The sequence below is a fragment of the Giraffa tippelskirchi genome, chromosome 3, assembly GCF_054371585.1.
Source record: "Giraffa tippelskirchi isolate mGirTip1 chromosome 3, T2T-mGirTip1v1.2.pri, whole genome shotgun sequence".
NCBI classification, from domain to species: domain Eukaryota; kingdom Metazoa; phylum Chordata; class Mammalia; order Artiodactyla; family Giraffidae; genus Giraffa; species Giraffa tippelskirchi.
In genome coordinates this window covers 77,108,034-77,122,592 of record NC_137277.1, presented here as the reverse complement: position 1 = coordinate 77,122,592, position 14,559 = coordinate 77,108,034, and the positions used below count along the sequence as shown (strand labels likewise).

The 14,559-nt window shown below is 37.4% G+C and overlaps 1 protein-coding gene across 11 annotated transcripts in view; it reads left to right on the top strand.

Annotated features, from left to right (window-relative positions):
* ITPRID2 (ITPR interacting domain containing 2) overlaps nt 1–14,559 on the top strand; it is a 116,851-nt gene that overhangs the window by 87,436 nt on the left and 14,856 nt on the right. For all 11 annotated transcript variants that reach the window (XM_081581019.1, XM_081581020.1, XM_081581013.1 and 8 more), the window contains 3 exons: nt 6,210–6,282; nt 10,193–10,281; nt 12,001–13,209. In XM_081581019.1, coding sequence (XP_081437145.1) covers nt 6,210–6,282; nt 10,193–10,281; nt 12,001–13,209 — 1,371 coding nt within the window. The remainder of the gene's footprint in view (nt 1–6,209; nt 6,283–10,192; nt 10,282–12,000; nt 13,210–14,559) is intronic.

Genomic DNA, 14,559 nt, shown 5'->3' with positions numbered 1-14,559 from the left:
AGATGGGTTTGAGTTCTGTTTGGGCCACTGAATTGCTGTGTGCCTTTGGGCAAACTTTTCTTAATATATCTCAGTGGAAGGGTAAGTGTGAAAATTTTGAGGCTACGTCTGGGTATGGGACTAGAAAGAACATGAAGCTATAGGGAGCCTTGAGGAAGAAGGTTTGAAAGAATTTCTGCAGCCCCGGAAGACCACCACCAGTGTTTGGTTACTTTTTTTTTAACATGATATTCTTTGTTGTTGTTGTTCAGTCGCTAAGTCGTGTCGGACTCTGGGACCCCATGGGCTGTAGCCTGCCAGGCTCCCCGGTCCTCTACTATCTCCCCGAGTTTGCTCAAATTTATATCCATTGAGCCGGGAGCCAGTGATGCCATCTAACCATCTGATCCTTTGTCACCCCTTTCTCCTTTTGCCTTCAATCTTTTGCAGCATCAGGGACTTTTCCAATGAGTCTGCTCTTCCCATCAGATGGCCAAAGTATTGGAGCATCAGCTTCAGTGAAACAGTCCTTCCAATGAATATTCAGGGTTGATTTCCTTTAGGATTGACTGACATTCTTACTAGTTTACATAAATTTCAAGTTGGACGATTTGTGGCTATAAATTATATGTCTAATTTTTCTTTTTAAATTTTATTACCGAATAGTTATAGTAATAGTTCACAGCTGTTTAAGAATCGCTTGCCATTGTTTTAGGGAACTAGGAAGCGATAATTGATTCTGCCCATAAAATGTCCTCCTAGGTGAGTGTGTATCTCTCATATCAGTTACAAGTTTTCATTTATTGCAAAATTTCAGTTCATATCTTTTTTGTGGTCTTTGAATGCATCTTTTAGTACTTTAATTCCAACTAAAACGGAGGTAAGAGCAGGCCTTTGAAATATTTTACATTTTTTGGTAAGCTTTATTTCTCATTATAATGAATTCAGAAGATGACAACTTTAATAGAACCTTTTTGTTCCATTTTATTGTTCAGTTGCTCTTTTGTCTTTGTGTTGGTCTAAACTTGTCCTAGCATTCATAAAGTGTAACTTCTTGCCTTCTTTTAGGGCCCCTCTTCTATGATAATTAATAGAGTGCAAATACTTGTTGCATACTTGTAGACCTGATTTAGTGACTCAGATGAGAAAACACTCTTACATGTTGCTTTTTAATTTCTAGAATTCTTGAGTTGTAAGCCAGAGTTTTGTTACTGATACCATACACAAAAGTTCTCTACAGTATTTATTAGTGCTAGATAGATGTACTTTGGTGGCAAGTGAACATTAAAACTGGGTTGTTTTTTATGGGCAGGGGTTTTTTTTTTTTTTTTTTTTTGCTCCCTCTGCTGGCAAGAGCAGTTACTGAAGAAAGTAACTTGACGTGGAAGTGTATTATTTTTGAAGTCCAAGATTACAGGCATTGATGGTTTAAGAATAACTGAAGATTTCTGTTTCAAAAAATAACACAGTCAACCATAGCTATGTTGTAAATACAGGGAATTTTAAGGATAATCCTTATTCTTCAGATATATTTCAAATATGGATAAAAACCTCCTAGAATTGTGTTTTTAATCCCTTAGGGAACCTTAAAGAAAGCTTGTAGAACAATGGATAAAGAAAGGAAATAGTGTGTTTCTTTAATTTCCTCTTCTCCCAAGCTTGTTGAATCATACCGACAAATGAAGAGAACAGTCTTATTAAAGCAAACTTTTAGATCCCATTCAAAGTAGGTTGTTACTTTTTTCTTTTGCACTCTTTTCCCTTGAGGCTTGATTCCTATTGGGAACTTTCTTCCTTTTGTAAAAACAGCGAATAAATATAAGCTAGAGCACACACTCTGTCTCTCAGTAAGCCAGTTTTCAGGTTACTTGAATGCCAACTGCTCTAGGTAACTAGGTGGGAGAAAAAATTGCAGACGTGGCTCTGTGTATGAAGCTACCTGGTACCTCTGAGGCAGAAGGTAAGATCTGACAGTCACCAGGAACAGAGAGAACTATTTAAATGTAAAAAGAGTTAAATAGATGACAAGACTGACCCAAGCCTTGGAGCGTGAAAATGACTCTCTCTTATGATAAAAAAAAAAAAAAGGCCAGACACTATTGTCAATTAAAAATCAATTTGCCTTATAAAAAATATCTTGCAGGCTAGTTTCAGTGTATCTAAAAGTTTTAAAGACCTACTTTTGAGTTTTCTAATTCTTAATGACTTGTTTGGATTATTCTTGTGTTCTTGAAATAATTTATTTCGCATAGATACATCATGGTAACTGTCTAGAGCCACAGATTAGTAGTATGAATGATTCACAGTTAACCAGAATGATTTTACTCTATAAGCAATTGTTCATCTTTTAGATGTAAAGGAAAAATTTCTTATACTTTGAACGTTAAAGGAAGGAGAGCTTTTATCTATGTATTTCTGAAAATAAGTTGCCTTGTGTCTCTTTATTCTATAAATAAGTTTATATTTAAATTAAGATACTGTTGGCTGCATATACAGTTTTTTAACCTACTGAAGCTTTAGTAAATGTTTCTGATCCTGTCTTCACACTGATTACTGATTTAACTTATATACTTCATTACTTACTTTAGCCATTAAATTTCAGGATTCTTTTTATTATATTTACTGGTCTGAGTTAAAGTAATCCCAAACCAGTCAAATACCTGACAGTTAAGTTGTTCCATTGGTCTTTCAGAATAAGACTTGAATTTGGGTCTTTGTACAAACCTGCTCCTTTTGATTATGCCATGCAATTTGTGCAGTCCGACTGGTTAATAGGGTCAGACACTGTCAAGAACTCAAGTCATGCAATGCACCGCTTCATGCCACTTCTTTGGAAAAATAATGCTTTCCTTTGAATTTTTTGAGGTATTAAAAATTAGAATTGTGATTTTTGAAGCTTCACTTTTGTTTTTTTGCTGTACTAAGTTGGTTTTTGGTTTTTTGCATGCTAAGTCACTGTAATCGTGTCCAACTCTGTGTAACCCTATGAGCTGTAGTCCACCAGGCTCCTCTGTCCATGGGGTTCTCCTGGCAAGAATACTGGAGTGGGTTGCTGTGCCCTCCTCTAGGGGATCTTCCTTACCTAAGGATTGAACTTATGTCCCTTATGTCTCCTGCATTGGCAGGCGGGTCCTTTACCATTAGCGCCACCTGGGAAGACCTTTTTGCTGTAAAAGTTTTTTTAAATCTTAGAGGAAGGGTTCTTTGAATTGGAACATTCTATGTGTTGCTGCCCTATAAAACAGTACAGTAGTATTGTGCCTAAGAAGATGTGTCTTAGTCAAGATAAATGTGACAGGTTTTGAAAAACCAAACTAGGTATCTGCCTGGTAGCAGGACATTGATTCAAAAAGAAATCTTTGTTTGATGAAAACATTTTTAAAATGTAGTAACTCAAACGTGTGGATTATTCTAAAGCTGTTTTCCTACAGCTTTAAATCCCCAAACACTGAGACCCAGTGATTTTATCATTTTGGTTTAGTGGTTTTTTTAAAATTTTTATTATGAGAAGTTTCAAACTTACCCAGAGATTAAATAGTAGAGGGAACACCCATTATCCATCACTCAATTCAGTTATCAATATTTAGCTATAGTTAATTTAATAAAAGATCAACTTGTAGCAAATGATCAGAATTTCACTGAGGATTTAAAACCATGGAGTAGGAAAAATCTTGCCAAATAAACCTTAAGATCTGTGTTTGGGTTATAATTTTCTGTGGGGTACCCCATCTTGAATTTGAATGCTTTCCTCTGCATAACTGTAACTAATAATGAAACATAATAAGCTATGAAATTCAACCATTATCACTAGCAATTCTTTTTCTATCTTCCAAGTTATTGATGATTTTGCGTAAGTAGGGGGAAGGATCCTAACTTGAGTAGCTTTATTAGTAAAATATGATACTGTCAGCTCATTTTTAAGGGCCTTGTTCTTTTTTTCTTTGTTAATTACGGAATTTGTAGTGGAGGGAGAGAGGGAGATTTTTTTTTTTTTTTTTTTGGCAATGGAGTAGCATCTTGAAGGATAGTTCACTGAAGATACATACACATTAAAGTCATGTTATCTTGTGACTAATTTTATAAATCTAAAGAATAAAATAGGGAATTCCCATGGCACAGTGGTGAAGAATCTGCTTGCAATGCAAGAGACACAGGTTTGATCTCTGGGTCGAAAAGACCCCCTGGAGAAGGAAATGGCTACCCACTCTAGTGTTCTTGCTTGGAAAATTTCATGGACAGAGGAGCCTGGAGGGCTATAGTTCATGCAGTTGCAAAGAGTTGAACACGACTGAGCACACACACACGAAGAATATGTGATAATTCTGCATTTAAAAATGAGAGATCATAATCTTTTGCCTAAGCTGAGATTCTTAGAATAAAATTAAGGAGACGTTTGGATTTCTGTTACACTTTTTCAGTCTGTTTGATATTTGGTTTACAGAAAACTCTTTGAAGTAGGCTAGGCCTGAATAGAGGCTAATAATAGACCTTCTGTTGACTATAAAAAGAAAATGTATTTTGTTTCTTTGCACACAAAACAATGGTTTTCCTGTTGAACTTATGTCTGCTGCTTTGAAGAATACAATTTTTTGATAATAACAAAGAATAGTAGAAACTATTTTATATATAATTTATAGGTGATGGTTTTAAATGACCAGTATGCTTTCAGTTTTCAAAAGATACATAAACACGGATTCATGTTCAACTATGTAGAACAAAGCACAAATCAGAGCAGTTTAAAACTGGCTAATAAGATCTTTAACCTTTTAAGTGTTTTTCATGTTGGCTTTTCCACTCATTCCTATGGAATATTTCTTACTCTGGGATGGGATTCATAGCTCAAAGACAGGGTTCTGTCTAAAACTTGTTTGCTATTTACTTTCCAGTTTGTTCAAGGCCAGAAGCCCAAATGTTTGGCGGGTTTTCCCACTTTACTACGATGTTATTTATTATTAAATCATTACAGAGTCAACTGTTGGGCATTAGTATTATACTCCCGCAAGTATTTAATTTTAGTATAGAGTTAAGTTGTTAGGATAGACAGAGTATTGGGGGAGTAGGTATGATGAGTAAAGAATCTGGCAATTCCTAAATTGCGTAGTTGTTCAGGTAGGAAAACAAAAAGACGGCGTAAAAGGACAGCTTCTGTGGGTTTGGTATCTTTTTGAACGTAATTTTCATGGAGAATTTATGGCTAAAATCTTTCACATTTTAATCCTGTAATGAAACCTGCTTGTCCACGTACAACTTCCAAGTTATGTCTTAAAAGAACATTTATGTGTAAAGCCGTCTTACACATGAGTGGTTATGTGAAACCTGAAAATTTGTGGACTTTTATAAGATTTTGCAGTAGGAGCATGATGTGCTGTTTTTCAAGATGCAAGACTTGTAATTGCCTTGAGTGTGTGCCAGTGTGCTGCAGTGAGTGTATTTGTGTTTCTCTGGGATTGACTTTACACTTTGCAGTTTAACATTTAGAGAAGAACTTTTTCGTATGGCTCCGTTTTTCATTTAATAGCAACTTATTTTTAATGAAGTACTATACTTTACACATGTAGTTAGTTTTCTTTGTTAGCTATAAACTTACAGTCCTGTGGTTAACTGAAAAGTAGATCATGAAATTGACATGTGGGACATTCTAACAATTTTGAGATAGGTTGCACTTTTTTTTTTTTTTTTTTTCCAAATTTCTCCATTGATTTTATTTTATTTTATTTTTTTTTTTTTCAAGGTAGAATTTTTTTTTTTTTTATAAATTTATTTATTTTAGTTGGGGGCTAATTACTTTACAATATGTAATAGTTTTTGCCATACATTGAGAAGAATCAGCCATGGGTTTACATGTGTTCCCCTTCCCGGACCCCCCACCCACCTCCCTCCCCCTCTCATCCTTCTGGATCATCCCATTGCCCCGGCCCTGAGCCCTTGTCACATGCATCGAACATGGAATGGTGCTCTGTTTCACATATGAAAATACACATGTCTCAATGCCATTCTCCCAGAACGTCCCACCCTCACCTTCTCCCTCAGAGTCCATAAAATTGTTCCATGCATCTGTGTCTCTTATTCTGTCTCGCATATAGGGTTATCGTTACCATCTTTCAGATTCCATAAATATTTAAAGCATTGGTACCTTCTTAGTTAGATTGGTTGTTAGTAAATGATTATTAAGAAGTACTCTTCTCTGGCACAGATTCTTCAGGTTTTAACCACCTGAAACTCTTTTATAGGTCCAGAGTACAGAGGGAGAAGCTCCTCACGTTCCAGCCACTTGCCAGCTAGGTCTTAACAAGTCGAAAAGAGGTAAGGAAACCCCTACTCACTGGGTTCCACGCGCATTACCGAAATGTCTTTGGGTGATGTGGAAAAGGTATTTTTTTTTTTATTGGTCAGTGTTTGCAGTGCTTATAAATGTAAAAAGAAAATTAAGAACACAGGGGTGCATGCTTCATTATGGTGTGATTGTAGAATTTTTGGTATCTTCCTGAAGACTTTCGTGCTCATAAAGTAATTTTAATTCACTTATCTTATAATGACCTCCTTGCACAATTATGTGTATTCTAAATAATGTTTTAGTTCTGCACAAGGGCTAGATGGGAAGTGATAGAGCAACAAAGTCAGGCCTACTCTTTACATGCTTATGTTTGAGATATAGACTTGTATTAGCCACCTCTGGGTTTTCATTACTTAAATCCAGCTCCTAGGTATAATACATGAATGTGCCTCTGGTAGAAAACACCAGTTTCTCAGCAATAGTTAAAGCTAGTTAAATTCAAACTAGATCAAAGGTGAGTTGCTGTAGATACTGTTCTTCTCTTGAGTTATTAATTATTGACCAAAGACCCTTTGAATCAATTTCTTTCACTTTTAACTTGCAACGAGAAAAACATGTCTGATCATCTTTAAAGTTGTAAAGCTTTGGAGATTTAGGGAGAAAGGAAAGGAGAAGAGAAGTTAAATGACCACTGAAGGTAGGAGTATTTATTTTTAAAACTTCACACATGCTGAACCACCCTGTTTTTCTGTGTTTTTTTTTTTTAAGCAAAGATTCATATGTATGTTCCTAGAATAGGAAATTATATGTTCTTGTCTGATCTCTGGAGTGACTCCATGTGAAACAATCTGCATATAAATTTTCTTTTTTTATTGCAGTACAGTACTGACAAACAAGATCCCCACTCTCCCTAAGTCACCACAGTTCTGGTCAGACACAAAATGAACTTTACTGCTTAGTTTTTTTCCCTTTGTGAGTCCATAAATATATGTGTTCCTGAGCTCTAAGGCAGAGTTCATAGCCATCCAGGAATCTTCGCTTTAGAAAGGTAAAGGGATACATTGGAAAAAGCAGCTTGCCCTGTGTCAAAAGGGGGATAAAAGCAGTATAATTACCTTAAGATCTTTGAGGAGTAAGCTTCCTGTGGCTGGCAAGATGGAATGTGGTTTGTATTCACATCTGAGTTTCTTCCTCTTGTCTTCTGTAGGAGCTCTTATTTCTGGTGGCATAACTAAAAATGGTAACATTTTTTTGAATCACATCTTTGTAAATTAACAGTAAAATAGTTTTGTGTATATGCATGAAAGAGGGAGAAAGAACAGTAATGTTTTAGTCATTTTTTTGAAAGTAGCCTTCCAAATTTTGATGTGATATGCAAGTATGTTAATCATAGTGGCAGAATTTGAATCACTGGTAATATAGTCATTTGACAAGGTTAGTAAAAATGCACACAGCGCATGTATAAAAATACTCCCACTTTAGTAATAGAATTTTTGAAGCTACAGTAATCTAAATCTCAAATCCAGTCCTGGGATTTACAATAGAGGTTTAGTGACACAACTCTTGTCACAAGTTAACATTCAGTAGGTATGTAAAGAGCAGTCCAATAGTTTCCTTATTGCCAAAGATGTTCAATATTTTCTTTGGCCTAGCAGAGTATACAGGTGTACTGTTTCTCTGTGATACTGGATAAATAGAATTTACACCTTTTGTTTTGTTCTCACTTTAGTGTTTGCTTTAACTTCCTAGTTTTTAATTAGAAATAATGTCTTACCTCTTCAGTTAGGACAAAAGTCTGTTTCTTTTTAATTCTGCCTTTTTCTTTGGTAAACTATGCTTTTTGTGAAACTGAAATGTCTGACTAAAGAATCTCAATTGTGATTTATAGTTTACAAAAACGGTTTCACGTACATTCTACTTAGTTTCTGAAGTAACACTGTGAGGTAGGAGAACTATTATCTCATTTTCTGAGGAGAGAAGTTACTGCTTATGATGATAAAGCCAGAACTTGCCCCAGGTCTCCTTGTTCTTTCCACTGCCTGACATCTGCTCTGAAGCCTAAGCACTTGACCTGATGTGTGTGTGACTTCAGACTGGGCTAACAGCAGAGAAGTGCGCTTGGCACAGGCTTTACTACACGGTGGCCAAGACAGATCTTAGGGAAGAGAACCTGAGGGAAGCTGGTCAGGGCTTCCTGGGCTCTTTGGCAACTGCCCTTTGCCCAAGCAGATTGGGCAGTTTCACTTCTAAATCCTCTAAGCAACTGTTTAAGTCTGTTGTTGCTTTATGGAGATAACTTTATGGAGATTGATTAATTCAGCAAATACTTTTTATTGTTGGCTTGATCTAGTTACTTGGGATACAAAGAGAAATAAATAAGGTTCCTGTTTTCAGAACACGGACAATCTAGTTTTTCTTTTTAAAAAGATATGCAAACATATAATTACGATGATGACTCCTGTGGCATGTTAATCATTTTCTCAGATAATATACTGCATAATTAGTACCTGTGGTAACAGCTTACTCTAATTCAGTTTCACAATTATTACAATTTACCTAAACTTATCAAGGATGTGGATCAGTTCCTTATATTTAATTATGCAATTCTGTTGACTTCAAAACATTACAGAATTATTTTACATTTTTAATGGGAAAAATATTATTCCATTTCATGTTGCTCCAGGTTGAACCTAAGGTAATTAGAATATTTTTTAAAGTCAGGCAACCAATAATTAATTTGGGATTTTTATTCAAACATATTTTGGAATACTTCCTATCATTCGAATCTTAAATGAATGTGGACTTGGTAAACACAGTTTATTTAGCCTGTTGCTTCTGCAGAACTTGACTGTGTCATGAAGTGTTATCCTCAGTAAATGTAACAGCAGTAAAGTCTCCCCCACTGGGGTGCTCACAGTGTGACTGTGCATGTGATCATGCCTACTGTGCTTAGTTGGTTTTTTTTAGTTACTTAAAAAAATTTCTCTTTAGGTTATACTAACCAGGAAAGATAAAAATCAACAATGTTACCTTCTAGTTGAACCTATGTGATTAAGTTTCATTCAGCCAAGAAATAATTGTTTCATAACTTACAAATGTTTGCATCATTTGAAACATCAGAGACATTTAAGTTTTCTTGTATATAAATTGTTAATTTGTTGGCCTTAATTGTATTTTTATTTTCTTACTGGGAAGGTAATGGGTGTTTTTTAAATACATAGAATTTTATTTATTTTTGGTCATGCTGGGTCTTTGTTGCTACATGCAGGCTTTCTCTAGGTGTGGCGAGCAGGGGCTACTTTATAGCTATGGTGCCTGGGCTTCTCATTGCAGTGGCTTCTCTTGTTGTGGAGCACAGGTTTTAGCTGCTCAGGCTTCAGTAGTTGTGGCACATGGGCTTTAGATCACAGACTCAGTAGTTGTGGCCCATGGGCCAAGCTGCTCCCTGGCGTGTGGGACCTTTCTGGACCAGGGCTCACACCTGTGTTTCCTGCATTGGTATGTGGATTCTTTACCACTGAGCACCAGGGAAGCCCATAGGTGTTTTTATACACTGCATTTAAACTTCTGATTTCACCTAAGTGTCTTTACATATTTTACATAATGAAAACGGTTTATTTTGGGACTTTAATTTTTATTAGAGCCATTTTTCATTTCAGCAGGTTGTTCTCCAAGGATAAGACATTAATTGGATTTACCAAAATACATTATAATTAGAGCTTAATTTGCAACTGAACACTGAGAATGTCTGATGTGATTCAGTTTTCTTTGAATTCAAGTCATTTCCTATGCTTTGAAGCCACAATTTGGCATAAGTAATGCATACTTTTCTAAGAAAGAGTCACTGTTGTGTACCATGTATCTTTTGGAAATCATGTAATAAACGTACTCACTGAAGTCCTATAAAGCAGTTTTGTATAACTGCATTTCTTTTGGTAGATCAACTGTTACGTACTGCAAGTCAGCACTCTGATAGCAGTGGTTTTGCTGAAGATTCAACAGACTGCCTCTCGCTTAATCATCTTCAGGTAATATTTCCTATAGTAGTAGGCGTTATGATTAACTTCTTTATATTTAGGTGATTGTTCACTGTCTATATATTTAAGACAATCTGTGCAATCTTTATTTTTCAAATGACAACATCTGCATCCTAGAATTTTAGTCTTATTATCTGAGCATTTGTCTATAAATTTTAAGTTACACTAATTCTTCATCTTTCTCTGACTGAATATTTAAAAACAACAACAACAAAAGCTTCTCCTTCATTTTTGGACCACCAATAAACAGAGTATTTTAATCCTTAACCTATTTTGTGTTTTTTAAAAAATTTTCTACCATCATTGTATTTCAGTGAAAGAAAATGAAAGTGTTAGTTGCTCAGTCTTGTCCAATGCTTTGCCACCCCATGGATTTGCCAGGCTCCTCTGTCCATGGAATGTTCCAGGCAAGAATACTGGAGTGGGTAGCCATTCCCTTTTCCAGGGGATCTTCCCTACCCAGGGCTTGAACCCAGGTCTCCAGAATTGCAGGCAGATTCTTTACAATCTTTGCCTGTATTTCAGTATTTTATAATAATTAATTAATAACTAACTAAAACTGTGGATCCATAGCTTGCTCAATATTACTTGACTTTTATGCTATAGTGTGTTAGATAACCCAGAAGACAGGCATGTCTTAAACTATCCTCAAGGAGCTTATAGTTTATGTCTGCAGTACATAATGTACATGAAGAGTGTTAAAACATCTATAAGGAAATTTTAAAGAAAACTGGAATAAGAGAAAAAAAGAACCTAAAAAAGAACCTTAGAAACAGCATGTAAGGAGTAGACAGTCAGAAGTTTCTAAGGAGACTCAGAATAATCCAGCAGGCATAAAAACTGAGAGATGGAGGAGAAACTTTTAAAAGGAGAGCTGTAGCCATTGGAGTGAAAAGATGAAAATTTGTTTATTCTGAAATTGAGTACTTGAGTGAGTAGTTCTGATGCATTGAATGAGAAGCGTGATTGGAGAGTAAATCAGTGATAGAGAAGATATGAATTATGTTCTTTCTTCAAAGAAGGATGATAGCTAAGGGTTATAGGTCTTTTTGTCTTTTTTATACAGTAATGATTTAGGAAAGTTGTTTGGCTAAAAGAAGGCTAAGAGAAAGAGAGCTTGATGCAGAAAAGTCTGGGATGAACCTGGAGAAATACCCTAACCTTTGAGAGGAGGTGGTCAGAAGTACAGATTGGAGGGATTAGCTTTGAAAAGAGACACAGTTTTCTTTCAGAATGGAGAGGAGGGAATGATGGGGTAAGGTACAGGGAAGTTTGTAGGTATTGAGGAAGAAGTTAAGATATTTTTGTCCATTTTCTCTGAGTCATTGTCATATGTTGGAAGGAAAGGAGTGCTTAGTTGCTCCATCATGTCCAGCTCTTTGCAGCCTCATGGAATGTAGTCTGCCAGGTTCCTCTGCCCGTGGAATTTTCCAGGCAAGATTACTGGAATGGGTTGCCATTTCCTCTTCCAGGAAGGAAAGGAGATGGGTGTTGAAAGGGGTATTTAAGGAAAATAGTAAAGATCTGGAATAATCTTTGTGAGAAAGCAGAGTTGTTGATCAAGGACACTGAAAGCAGTTTAGAACAGCACCAGAGCCAAAACCAAGGTGGGAGACCCCGAAAGTATAGAAGCATCATAGCAGTTTGGTATTTTGTTTATGCTGCTACTTATTTGAATTCTCCATCCTTCTACCTATTTTCCTTTCATAGGTTCATGAGTCCTTGCAAGCCATGGGGAGTAGTGCAGATAGCTGTGACAGTGAGACAACAGTCACATCATTTGGTGAAGACCTTGTCACACCAACAGCACAAGACCAGCCTTATTTTAATGAATCAGAGGAGGAGTCTCTTACCTGTCTTCAGATGGAAAGAGAGAAGGCAGCAACAGTTGCTGAGAAAAGGTCAGATGGCCAGGATTTCCTCGAGTGCAAGACTGTTGAGAACATAGGGCATCAGCAGTCCACCTGCAGTGCAGGGGATCACATTACTGAAATTACTAAAAGGAACGAGGATGTGTCTCCAGCACAGCCTGTGGAATTACTAAGGGAAGCAAGTGCTGAAAGTGATGTGGATAAAAGCAGCGAATGTGAATTTGTCCAGTATACCACCCACCATATTCTTAAATCATTGGCTTCTATTGAAGCTAAATGTGGTGAGAAAGGGGCTGAAAATACAACGGGGTCTCCCTCTTCTGTGGACAGAGTTAACACAGCTTTACAAAGAGCGCAAATGAAGGTTTGTAGTCTGTCTAATCAAAGAGTGGGGCGTAGTTTGATCAAGTCAAAAGATCTGTTAAAACAGAGGTACCTGTTTGCAAAAGCTGGCTATCCTCTAAGGAGGTCTCAGTCTCTACCAACCACCTTGCTGAGCCCAGTGAGAGTCGTGTCATCTGTCAATGTTCGGTTGTCCCCTGGAAAAGAGACCAGATGCAGTCCACCGTCCTTCACGTACAAGTACACACAGGAGGAGGAACAGAGATTAGAAAAAGAAGTGATGGAGCGTGATGGTCAGTCTTCGGTCAAATCCACTATTTTCATCTCTCCAACATCTGTAAAGAAAGAAGCAGCCGCCCCGAGTGAGCTGACCCCGTTGGAGGAGAGCCGTCAGCGGAGGACTCTGGCTTGTTCACCGTCTGCTCCGGCGCCCGGATCTCAGTCCACCTGCTCCCTTCACACTCTCCATTCTGAGTGGCAGGAAAGGCCCCTGTGCGAACACATGAGAACTCTTAGCACTCACAGTGTTCCCAACATATCAGGTGCCACCTGTAGTGCCTTCACGTCCCTTCTCGGATGTCCTTACTCACACAGACATGCTGCCTACCCTTACCGAGCGTGCTCTATGAACCCGCCTTCTGCCATTGAAATGCAGTTGCGAAGAGTGTTGCATGATATTAGAAATTCACTGCAGAATCTTTCACAGGTATGAAACAAAGTTTATCTTTCTTACTTTTGTTTTCTTTTATTGGTCTGAGTACCTCTTAATTCACCAAAAAGCTAGGAGCCATCAGACATGAACCACCTCAGCCTCATTTTCCTACATTCCTAAATTTATCTGTACCTGCCCCGCTCCCAGCCTCTTCCTTCTTAGCTCAAGGGAAAAGCTGTAACTAATTCTGAACAAGGTGAATTTCTCTGTTCACAATCTCCCTCCCTTCTAGAGAAGAGATTTTATATTTGAGGTGTCCTCCTTTCTTTAGCCTCTCCTCCATTGTCTCTGTCTTAGTCAAGTCGTCTTTGTCATTAAGAAAGAAAACTTCTCAAGTGCTGTCTGTCCTTTTCTCTTCCATCTGACAGTGTTCACCACTTCTTTCTAAGTTTTCCTTCCTTGGCTTCTGTGTCGCCGTGTCTTCTCCTGGCTCCACTCGTTGCTCTCTGACTAAGCTTTTCCTTCATCTGCTGACTCCTGATGCTGGTCTCCTGGTACAGAATTAGTCTGCTTCCACTGGGTTAAAAGAAGAGAAAAAATCAGGTAAACGTGTGCATCTGAATAAAAATAGTCTATGTGTCTTGTCACTTTTAAAGTCACTGCTCTCAAATTTGTTAGTGGGATGGAAATAACTTCCAAAATAAGTTTTGAAAAAGAAGTGAATTGTCTCTTGGTTTGCCTTTCACATTTCCTTTCTAAATCTCTTTCTAAGCTACTTAGATTAGGCAGTTGAGGAAATGAAGAAAATGATAGTGTAACATAATGAATGGGGTGTTCAGCTAAGAGTCGAGAAGCCTAGAGTGTATATAATACATTCCTTTTCATGATGATGTAGTAGACAGGAAGCCCCTTTGACAGTAAAAATGTAAGTTGGAAGCCTTTCAAGTTATGTAGTAAAATACACTTACAAGTAGAGATTTTATCCTCATGATGATTGTCTTCAACTAATGATTTTCAGTCTAACCAGAAAGTGGGTGTCTCTCTTTCCTCCTTACAAAATGTAGTTCTGTCTACAAATGAGAAATTAACCTTTCAGCTGCAGTTATGAGAAGCTGGGGATTCCCAGGGTCCTGCCCACTTACACCTTCATGTTCCACCTGTCTAGACCAGCTTGTTCTTCTCTAGATGTGGTTTTCTCTTCAGTGTTCTGTCAGTAACTCAGCTAATTTCCCCATCCTCACTCCACCCCACCTCAGTAGACAGATGCTGTTTATCACCTGGCCTCTGCCTGTCTCTCCAGGCCCATTCCCTGTGAGCATGCTCCACATCCATATGCAGGCTCCTACATAGGTGTGTGTCCCTAGCTGTCTTTTTTTTTACACATGCCTCATTTTTTTTTTTTTT